Source organism: Delphinus delphis, chromosome 8, assembly GCF_949987515.2.
Source record: "Delphinus delphis chromosome 8, mDelDel1.2, whole genome shotgun sequence".
Taxonomy (NCBI): domain Eukaryota; kingdom Metazoa; phylum Chordata; class Mammalia; order Artiodactyla; family Delphinidae; genus Delphinus; species Delphinus delphis.
Window position 1 is genome coordinate 71,922,765 of NC_082690.1, and position 12,234 is coordinate 71,934,998.

The window sequence follows — 12,234 nt, forward strand, 5'->3', positions numbered from 1 at the left end:
CCGCCGCCGCTCTAGGGGCGCTCGCCCGGCCCCGCACCCCCGCCCGGCCCGCGCCCCAGCCCGCGTCCCCGCTTTCCCGCGCCGCACTTGATGAAGAAGACGCGGCCGTCCCGGCACACGCCGTAGGACCAGTGCTCAGGTAAAGTGTCCCGCCCGACCGCCGCCGCCATGTTCGCCGCGCACTGAGTAGCCGCGGCCGCCGCGGGGAGGGAGGGAGGGGGCGGAGGCGGGGGAGGGGGCGGTGCGGGCGGCGTGCAGGCGGGCTCGGCCCGCGCGGGCCCGAACTGCGCCCCCGGGCGCTCCATCGCGACGCTGGCCCCTCGGGGCGCGGGCATGCGGCGGCCAGGGCCCAGGTTGAGTCCCGGCACCGCCGCGGGAGTTCGCCGCTGCACCCGCCAGCCCCAGCGCAGTAGCCGCGGCCTTTGTCCCCGCGCCTTCCCCGCCCCCAGCCCGCCGCGCGCCCCTTGGCCCCTGAAGCCACGAGACTCGAGCAGGGCGGGGGCCGCCTTCGGGGCGCGGCGGGCCAACTCCTGAGATAGGGTGCTTCCCGAATGCGCCGGTAAACCCCACCGGACACCCACGACACAACTCTCTCCAGGAACTGTACTTCTTTCTGAACCATGTAAACCTCAACAGGTTACTTCCATATTCCCTCCGAGCCTCGGTTTCTTCCTCTGTAAAATAAAGTTAGTAATAAATACTACATGGGATTGTTCTGTAGATTAAATGAAATAACAGTGGTGTAAAGTACTTAACTGGACCCGGGCACGTATAGGTGCTCTGTTAATCCCAGGTCAGCCATGATTTCATTTTCCCAAGTTTGCAGCTGGCGTATGAAGCAGGAGGGTGCAGGTCCTCCCCCGACACACCAACACATAGCCCTGAAGTTGGAAGGAATAACAGGTCTCTGCCTTCAATTCTTGTCAAGTGACAGACAGGTGCTGAGAGCTGTGCTGCATCTCATCCATCTTTAGAAGAACAGACCCTCCAGGCGGGGGTGGGGGTGGGGGTCTGTAATGGGGGCTCTGGACGCTTCTTTGCATGACTGGAGCCTTCTCAGTCCTTGATATCATCTCAGCTCCTGGGGGATCCCTCCCCTGACCTCACTGTCTAAAGGAGACCTTTCCCCTCCTCCAGTCACTATTCCTTTACTTCTGTGCCCTTAGTTGACATTATTTGTGTTTGTTTATTGCCTTTTTGTTGTACATTATCACACATACACAAACACACCAGTAAAATGTCAGCTGGATGAGAGGAGGGGCCGTGTTCTGTCTCACTCACTGCCGTATCCCCAGTGCCTGGAACAGTGCCTGACTCATATATATAGTCAATAAATGTGGCTTGAGTGCACGAAGAACACTCCACCCTGACATCCCTGCACACTGAGCATGGACAGAGAGGAAGCTGGGCTCTGGGAGATGTCAGGTCCAGCCTTTGAGGGACATAGGAGGTAGTTGGTGGGATGCAGCTCACATGAAAGTGAGACTGTAGGCTAGATTCAGAAAGGCACCCCACTAATAAGAACCTACTGTATAGGGGCTTCCCTGGTGGCGCAGTGGTTGAGAATCCACCTGCCGATTTAGGGGACACGGGTTCGTGCCCCGGTCCGGGAAGATCCCACATGCCGCGGAGCGGCTGGGCCCGTGAGCCATGGCCGCTGAGCCTGCGCGTCCGGAGCCCGTGCTCAGCAACGGGAGAGGCCACAACAGTGAGAGGCCCGTGTACCACAAAAAAAAAAAAAAAAAAAAAGAACCTACTGTATAGCACTTTACTCAATATTCTGTAATGACCTATATTGGGAAAAGTATCTAAAAAAGAGTGGATATATGTATAAATGATTCACTTTCCTGTACAGCAAAAACTAACACAACATTGTAAATCAACTATAGAGGAAAGAAAGGAAAGGAAGGAAGGAAGGAATATGCCCCAGACACGTGGAATTTGGCTGGACCCTGAAGGACTGGTCAGATTTGACTGGGAAGAACACATCCCAGAGGAGAGGGATGAGAGAGCAAACATGGGATTGTGGAAGGGGTATGGGGTGTTGAGGAGACCATAAAGGTGCCCTTCCTTAGGAACAGACAGTGGTGTTCGGGAAGGAGGCCCATATGAGTTAAAAGGAGAGAGCTGTGATTGTGGAGGACCTTGAACACCTGTCCAAGAGGGCCACCTCCCTTTGAGGAGATTCTTGAGCAAATTACAAGGGGAGAGTAGTGTCTTTGTCGTTAAACATTAATTTAAAAGAATGCATTAAGTGGGCAAAGGACATGAACACACAGTTCATAGAAAAGTAATACTTTTTTTGTATAAATTTGTTTATTTTTGGCTGCACTGGGTCTTCGTTGCTGCAGGCGGGCTTTCTCTAGTTGTGGCAAGTGGGCTTCTTACTGTGGTGGCTCCTCTTGTTGTGGAGCATGGGCTCTAGGTGCATGGGTTTCAGTAGTTGCAGCATGCAGGTTCAGTAGTTGTGGCACACGAGCTTAGTTGCCCCATGGCATGTGGGATGTTCCCTGACCAGGGATGGAACCCGTGTCCCCGGCATTGGCAGGCAGATTCTTAACGAATGCACCACCAGGGAAGCCCAGAAAAGTGATACTTTTAAACAAATGAAAGAATATTCAACCCCCTCATAATAGGAGGAATGCAGATTAAAATTAAGGTAAGATTTTTAGTATCAGATTGGCAAAAATCACTTTGTAGAGAAAGACATTCTTGTTCATTGTTGGTGGGACTATAAAATAGTTGTCTCACTGAAGGCAATTTGTCAACAGCTATTATAATTTAAATGCATATACCTTTTGACCTAGCAATTCTTCTACTAGAAATTTATCCTACGTTAATGCTCACACAGGGGCACAAAGACGTGTATACAAGAGTATTCACTGCAACATTGTCAATAGTTACAAAAGACCAGAAACAACCTAAGTGTCTATCCCCCCAAAATGGATTTGTATAGTGACAGATGTTAACTAGATTTATTGTGGTGATGTTTTGCAATATATACAAATATTGAATCATTATGTTGTACGCCTGGAACTAATATAATGTTATATGTCAATTACACCTCAATTTTTTAAAATGGGTTAAATTATGTCATACTCCTACAATGGGTTGCTATGCAGCTGTTAAAAAGAATGAGATAGATCTCTATGTACTGGTATGGAATACTCTCTGAGATATTAAGTGAAATGTAAAACGCAGAACTGTGTATGTGGTATGCTGCTATTAATATATAGGTGCATCATGGCTAAATAAGATACCCTTAATTTGTGTCCTGCCTTCAACAACAAACAATATGGCATCCATCCATGGACAAGAGTGCTTTTATGGGAGCTGTGGGATCCAGCACCACATGCCAAGGGACCCAGGAGGAGTCTCACCCACATGTTTCAGGCAATAGACATACAAACCTTGGTCCCAGCTGTGGACGCTGAGGGGCCCACAAACCAACTGCAGCCCCTCTCAGACACAGTCTAGGGGCCGTGGCAAACACTGTCTTAGAAAATCACCCGCAGACAAGAGGGTCTTTGTGGAAGTCCAGGTTTGGTGTAAAGTTCCAGCACACCACTGAAGCAAAAAAAGACAAGTTTGGATGCATTGAAAGGGCAGTTAGTAAAAACTAGAGGAGGGAGCTGCTCTTTCAAATGCAAAGACAGCAACACAAAACTTCAAGGAACATGAAAAATCAGTGAAACATGACACCACCAAAGGATCACAATAATCTTCCAGTTACCAATCCCAAAGACATGGAGATATGCAATTTACCCAGTAAATAATTCAAGATAGCTCTGTTTTGGGACTTCCCTTGTGGCGCAGTGGTCAAGAATCTGCCTGCCAATGCAGGCGACACGGGTTCAAGCCCTGGTCCGGGAAGATCCCACATGCTGAGGAGCAACTAAGCCCATGCACCACAACTACTGAGCCCACGTGCCACAACTACTGAAGCCTGCACACCTAGAGCCCGTGCTCTGCAACAAGATAAGCCACCTCAATGAGAAGCCCACACACTGCAACAAAGAGTAGCCCCTGCTCACCACAACTAGAGAAAGCCCGCATGCAGCAATGAAGACCCAACGCAGCCAAAAATAAGTAAATAAAATAAATAAATTTATTTTAAAAAATAGCCCTGGGCTTCCCTGGTGGCGCAGTGGTTGAGAGTCCGCCTGCCAATGCAGGGGACACGGGTTCGTGCCCTGGTCTGGGAGGATCCCACATGCCGCGGAGCGGCTGGGCCCATGAGCCATGGCCGCTGAGCCTGCGCGTCCGGAGCCTGTGCGCTGCAATGAGAGAGGCCACAACAGTGAGAGGCCCGCGTACCGCAAAAATAATAAAAATTAAAATTAAAAATTAAAAAAATTTAAAAATAGCCCTGTTTTAAGGAAACTTAATAAGCTACAAATAATAAATGCTGGAGAGGGTGTGAAGAAAAGGGAACCCTCTTACACTGTTGGAATGTAAATTGGTACAGCCACTATGGAAAACAGTATGTACATTCCTCAAAGAACTAAAAATAGAGTTTACAAATGATTCAGCAATCCCACTCCTGGGCATATACCCTGATAAAACTATAATTTGAAAAGATACATGCACATGTATCTATGTATCTATACATAGATACATGTATCTATGTATGCAAAAGATACATACATGTTCATAGCAACACTATTTACAATAGCCAAGACTTCGAAACAACCTAAACATCCATTGACAGATGAATGGATAAAGAAGATGTGGTGTTTATATATAATGGAATGTTACTCAGCCATTAAAAAGAATGAAATAATGCCATATGCAGCAACATGGATGGACCTAGAGAATATCATACTAAGCAAAGTAAGTAAGAAAGAGAAAGACAAATACCATATGATATCACTTATATGTAGAATCTAAAATAAGATACAAATGAACCAATCTATGAAACAGAAACAGAATCAGGGACATAGAGAACAGACTGGTGGTTGCCAAGGGGGAGGGGGAGAGGATAGGAGTGGGAGTTTGGGATTAGCAGATGCAAACTGGTATATATAGAATGGATAAACAAGGTCCTGCTGTATAGCACAGGGAACTATATTCAATATCCTGTGATAAACCATAATGGAAAAGAATATGAAAAAGAATATATATATATATATGTATAACTGAGTCACTTTGCTATACAGCAGTAATTAACACATTGTAATTCAACTGCACTTCTATAAAAGATAAATTTAAAAAAGAAAATATTCAAAAAAAGTTAAAAATAAAAAAAAATAAAATGCATATGGGGACTTCCCTGGTGGTCCAGCAGTAAAGAATCTGCCTTCCAATGCAAGGGACACAGACTCGATCCCTGATTGGGGAATTAAGATCCCATATGCTGTGGGGCAACTAAGCCCACACACAACAACTACTGAGCTCGCACGCCTCAGTGAGAGAGCCCGCATGCCTCAAACTATAGAGCCCATGCTCTCTGGAGCCCATGCACCACAACTACAGAGCCCGTGCACCCTGGAGCCCGCATGCCACAACTAGAGAGAGAAAACCCACATGCCACAACTAGAGAGAAGCCCCAGTGCTGCAATGAAGAGACTGGGTGTGCCGCAACAAAAGATCCTGCATGCTGCAACTAAGACCCGACGCAGCCAAAAAAAATAATAATAATACAATAAAATAAAATTCATATGGTACCAAAAAAGACCCTGACTAGCCAAAGTCATCCTGAGAAAGAAGAACAAAGCTAGAGGCATCACACTTTCTGATTTCAAACTATACTACAAAGCTACAGTAATCAAAACAGCATGGTACTGGCATAAAAATAGATATGTAAACCAGTGGAACAGAATAGAGAGTCCAGAAATAAACCCTCACATAAGCTATCAACTGATATTTGACAAGGGAGCCAAGAATACTCAATGGGGAAAGGATGGTCTCTTCAATAAATGGGAAAACTGGATGGTCACACCAGAAAAATGAAATTGGACCCCTATCTTACACCACTCACAAAAATTAACTCAAATGGATTAAAGACTTAAACATAAGACCTGAAAACATAAAACTAGAACATAGGAAAAAAGCTCCTTGGGGCAACTAAGCCCACGTGCCACAACTATAGAAGCCTGCGCACCTCAATGAAAGATCCTGCATGCCGCAATGAAGATACCATGTGCCGCAACTAGACCCAGCACAGCCAAAATAAATAAATATTAAAAAAAAAAAAAGCCCCTAGAGCTCAGTTGGGATTTCAAATCTCAGTAGGAAGGGCCTGCCAGCAAGGCATCTTCATCTCCAAGGTGATTTCTGACTCTGATGTACACTGAGCAGGACTTCAGAAAGGGGACCAAGTCCTAGATGTGAACAATGTGGATTTCCAAGATAGCAAGCACAGCAAGGCTACTGAGATCCTGAAGACAGCTGGTGAAATCAGCATGCATGTCTGCTTTTTTTCTGTACAATTATCAATATCAAAAAGAGATGACTGGGGCTTCCCTGGTGGTGCAGTGGTTGAGAGTCTGCCTGCCGATGCTAAGGGACACGGGTTCGTGCCCCGGTCCGGGAAGATCCCACATGCCACGAAGCGGCTGGGCCCGTGAGCCATGGCCGCTGAGCCTGCGCGTCCGGAGCCTGTGCGCTGCAATGAGAGAGGCCACAACAGTGAGAGGCCCGCGTACCGCAAAAAAAAAAAAAGAGATGACTGTGCATTAGAGCATTGCAGCCCACAGCCCTCCACATGAATCTGCTAGGACAAGCTGGCGAGTCCCCTGCACAGCCACTGGGGAAACTGAACTCTTAGCCCCTCCCTGGCCCAGTAGAGTGGGGAGGATGGGGAGACAGACCACACACTGAGCCAGCCAGCCAACTGCATTACTCAAACTGTGTTGTGCTTTTAATTGCCTAGTTTTCTAGGTGACCTTCATTACCTGAAAGGAGAAAGATGATGGTGTCTAGGTACAGCCTAGCCTGTAGAGAACCCTGCTAGAAAAGGCAACTGACATTTATTGAATACCATGTGCTAGGCAATTACATATGTCATATTTTCATTAGATTACAGAAATCAGTAGGAAAAAGAATCTTGGGGGCCTTCTATCTAATCTGCCTGGCCGTCTCATCCCATACTTATACTACTAGTTTCATACACTTTGGAGACTCCAGTGGGACCCTGCTTTCTTCCCCTTACTCCTCCTATCCTCTCCCCCCAAAAATAAAATGCAATGTTGAGAGGAAAATATATACGTATATTTATGGATAAAATAATACAGTTCATCAAGAGATCCAATAAGAGATACCATGAAATTATCTCAATAAATGCCAAAAGATGTATTTGAGAAAACCATCACTCATTTTAAAAATTATGTTAGAATCTAAAATGAAAAATAGTGACAATATCAAATGCTGGTGAGTGTGCAGAGAAATTGTCTCTCTCACACATTGCTAGTGGGAATGTGAAATGGTGCAGCCATTCTGGAAAAGAGTTGGGCAGTTTCTTAAAAAACTTAACATTCACTTACCATATGTCCCAGCATTCCCACTCCTGGACATTCCAGAGAAATGAAACATGTTCCCATAAAAACTTATACGTGATTGTTCATAGTAGCTTTTTGTAATAGCCTCAAACTGGAAACAAACAAAATGTCCTATAGTAGCTGAATGGTTTTAAAAACTGTGGTACATCTATACCATGGAATACACTTGGTAATAAAAAGGAACAGACTGTTGATATATACAACAACTTGAGTGGATCTCAAGGAATTATGCTGAGTGAAAAAAGCCAATCTGAAAAGGTCACATTATATGATTCCGTAACATTCTCAAATTTTAAAAATTACAGAGATGGAGAACTTATCAGTGGTGGCAAGGGGTGAGGGATGGTGATGGGAAGGGGAAAGATGAATAAAAGAGTGGCATGAAGGAGATCTTTGTAGTGATGAAATAGTTCTGTATCTTGATTGCAATGGTGGTTACACAAATCAGTAAAATGACTACAGAATGATATAGTCTGTATTCTGTAAACTATAGAATGATGTACACATACATTAAACCAACGCTAATTTTCTTTTTTCTTTTTTGGCCGCGCCATGTGGGCGTGCGGGATCTTAGTTCTCCAACCCACACCCCCTGCAGTGGAAGAGGGGAGTCAACCACCAGACCGCCAGGGAAGTCCCTGTACCAATGCTAATTTTCTAATTTTGATATGATATTGTCCTGTAGTTATGTAAGATGTAACCATTGGTGAAATGGGTGGAGGGTAAATAGGGACCTCTTTACTGTCTTTGCAAACTTCTGTTTGCAATCTATAATTATCTCAAAAGTTTAAGAAATATATTGGAAAATTAAAAATAACCAGATGTTTCTTTTGAGAGTATATCTCTCAGACATACACATTCTTTAACAATGAAACATTTAAAAATATTCTCATTAAAATAAACATTTTTAAAAAAAAGAACAAGCATATCTATAGTGATGCTATTATTTAAGGTTGTTTTAGAAGTTCTTGCCAATACAATCAGACCTGAAACAGAAATAAAAGACTTAAGTATTGGGAAGGAAATAAAATTATCTTCATTTGCAGATAATAAAAATATGGCATAATGCCTTAAAATATGGAGAACAACCCTAAACTCTTAGAATTAATAAGGAAACTCAGGACCAAGATAATATCACAAAATTAATAGTTTAATAATCAGTTGAACTCTTTCCCCCATAATAGTAGCAGCAAAAATATAAACAATTTAGGAATAACCCTAATGAAAAAATATACAAAACATATGTGTAAAACCTATATGATGAAAACCACAAAGCTTTACTGATAGTCAATGTTATAACAACTTGGTTTCAAATTTAAACCTGTAAATGTAAAAACAATAATAAAACCAATGCATGCATTCTAATCGTTTTTGTAAGATTTAGAAATTCTTGCAATTACTAGTAACATAATCCAATGAATTACTAGCAAAAATGTTTATATTACCTAGCTCTGCATCACCCCAAACAGCCACTGGCCATGGGAATTATGGCTAGCCTACATTGTCTGAATTGATATGTACTCTAAGTATAAAATATAGAGCAGATTTTGAAGACTTAGTATAAAAAATGTAAAATACCTCATTCATAACTTTATAATGATTACATGTTGATATAATATTTTGGATACATTAAGTTATGTAAAATATATTATTAAAATAGTGGTTACTACCAAATTCAAAACTACATAGATTGGCTCACCTTTGCGGCTCACATATTTCAATTGGACAGCTAGTGCTGTTCGAGCATTTTCCTTTTTTTTTTCTTCCAGCTTTATTGAGATATAATTGACATACAGCACTGTATAAGTTTAAGCTGTACAGCATAATGATTTGACTTACATACATAATTAAATAATTATCACAATAAGTTTAGTGAACATCCGTCATCTCATAAAGACACAAAATAAAAGAAATAGAAAAAAAGTATTTCCCTTTGTGATGAGAACTCTTAGGTTTTACTCCCAACTTTCATATATAACATACAGCAGTGTTTATTATCTTTATCATGTTGTACAGTACATCCCTAGTACTTATTTATCTTATAACTGGAAGTTTGTACCTTTTTTTTTTTTTTCTGTCCGTGCCACGTGGCTTACAGGATCCTAGTTCCCAGACCAGCGAGCCAACCCAGGCCCTCGGCAGTGAAAGCATGGAGTGCTAACCACTGGAAGTCTGTACCTTTTGATCACCTTCATCCAGTTCCCCTTTGTGCCTCTGGTAAACACAAATCTGATCTCTTTTCTATGAGGCTGTTTCTAAAGTATAATTGACCTACAACACTATGTTAGTTCCTGTTATACAATATAGTGATTCAGTATCTCTATACATTTCAAAATGATCATCACAATAAGTCTAGTTACCGTCTGTCACCATAAAAAGGTATTACATAATTATTGACTATATTCCCCACAATGTACATTTCATACTTGTGACCCATTTATTTTGCAACTGGAAATTTCTACCTGTTAATCTCCCTCACTTACTTCTCTCCTCCCTTGCTCCCCTTCCCTCTGGCAGCCACCTGTTTGTGCTCTGTATTTGTAACTGTTTCTGTTTTGTTATATTTGTTCATTTGTTTTTTAGATTCCACTTATAAATGAAATCATATAGGATTTGTCTTTCCCTGTCTGACTTATTTCATTTAACTTAATACCCTATAGGTCCATCCATTTTGACAATAATGGCAAGATTTCATTCCTTTTTATGACTGAGTAGCATTCCATTGTGTGTGTGTATATATATATATATATATGTATGTATCATATATATATATATATCTCACATCTTCTTTATCCATTCATCTATTGATGGGAACGTAGGTTGCTTCTCGGCTATTATAAATAATGCTACAATGAACATAGGGGTGCATGTATCTTTTCTAATTAGTGTTTTCATTGGATAAATACCCAGGAGTGGTATGTACTTATTGCCATTTTGTTAATTTGGGGGTTGTTTTTGTAGTTCTTTTTTGTTCCTTTTTTCTTCTTTTGCTCCCTTCCCTTGTGATTTGATGACTATCTTTAGTGTTATGTTTGGATTCCTTTCTCTTGTGTTTGTGCATATATCCGTTACAGGTTTTTGGTTTGTGGTTACCATGAGGTTTATATATAGCAATCTTTATATATACATGATTATTTTAAGTTGCTGATCTCTTAAGTTTTAATGCATTTTTACAACTCTGCATTTTTACTCCATCCCCCCTCCATGTTTACCGTTTCTGACATCACATTTTACGTCTTTTTGTTTTGTGGCTCCCTTAACCACTTATTGCAGACATAGATGAGTCTACTACTTTTGTCTTTTAACCTTCCTCTAGCTTTATACATGGTTGATTACTATCTTTACTGTATATTTGCCTTTACCAATGAGATTTTTCCTTTCATACGTTTCATATTTTTAGTTGTGGCCTTTTCTTTTCTGCTTAGAGAGAGGTCCCTTTAACATTTCTTATAGAGCTGGTTTCATGGTGCTACATTCTTAGCTTTTGCTTGTCTGTCAAACTTTGTGTGATTTTGTGTGCACCCTTTAAGAGTGGAGTCTCTTTCCAAAGACAGCCTCTTCAATAAGTGGTGCTGGGAAAACTGGACAGCTACATGTAAAAGAATGAAATTAGAACACTCCCTAACACCATATACAAAAATAAACTCAAAATGGATTAAAGGCCTAAATGTAAGGCCAGACACTCTAAAACTCTTAGAGGAAAACATAGGCAGAACACTCCATGACATAAATCACAGCAAGATCCTTTTATTGACCCACCTCCTAGAGTAATGGAAATAAAAACAAAAATAAACAAATGGGACCTAATGAAACTTCAAAGCTTTTGCACAGCAAAGGAAACCATAAACAAGACCTAAAGACAACCCTCAGAATGGGAGAAAATATTTGCAGATGAAGCAACTGACAAAGGATTAATCTCCAAAATTTACAAGCAGCTCATGCAGCTCAATATCAAAAAAACAAACAACCCAATCCAAACATGGGCAGAAGACCTAAATAGACATTTCTCCAAAGAAGATATACAGATTGCCAACAAACACATGAAAGAATGCTCAACATCATTAGAGAAATGCAAATCAAACCCACAATGAGGCATCACCTCACACTGGTCAGAATGGCCATCATCAAAATATCTAGAAACAATAAATGCTGGAGAAGGTGTGGAGAAAAGGCAGCACCCCTGCACCGTTGGTGGAAATGTAAATTGGTACAGCCACCATGGAGAACAGTATGGAGGTTCCTTAAAAAACTAAAACTAGAACTACCATACGACCCAGCAATCCACTACTGGGCATATACCCTGAGAAAACCATAATTCAAAAAGAGTCATGTACCACAATGTTCATTGCAGCTCTATTTACAAGAGCCAGGACATGGAAGCACCCTAAGTGTCCATGAACAGATGAATGGATAAAGAAGATGTGGCACATATATACAATGGAATATTACTCAGCCATAAAAAGAAACGAAATTGAGTTATTTGTAGTGAGGTGGATGGACCTAGAGTCTGTCATACAGAGTGAAGTAAGTCAGAAAGAGAAAAACAAATACCGTATGCTAACATATATAATATGGAATCTAAAAAAAAAAAGAGTTCTGAATAACCTAGAGGCAGGACAGGAATAAAGACACAGATGTAGAGAATGGACTTGGGGACACAGGAGGAATAGTAAGCTGGGACGAAGTGAGAGAGTGGCATGGACATATATACACTACCAAATGTAAAATAGATAGC

General features: G+C 41.8%; 1 protein-coding gene across 3 annotated transcripts in view; it reads right to left on the reverse strand.

Moving 5' to 3' along the window:
* PLEKHA7 (pleckstrin homology domain containing A7) overlaps nucleotides 1-398 on the reverse strand; it is a 209,955-nt gene extending 209,557 nt beyond the window's left edge. For all 3 annotated transcript variants that reach the window (XM_060018553.1, XM_060018555.1, XM_060018556.1), the window contains exon 1: nucleotides 88-398. In XM_060018553.1, the coding sequence (XP_059874536.1) occupies nucleotides 88-335 (248 nt within the window). In that variant the 5' untranslated portion in view covers nucleotides 336-398. The remainder of the gene's footprint in view (nucleotides 1-87) is intronic.
* Between the last annotated feature and the right edge of the window lie 11,836 nt (nucleotides 399-12,234).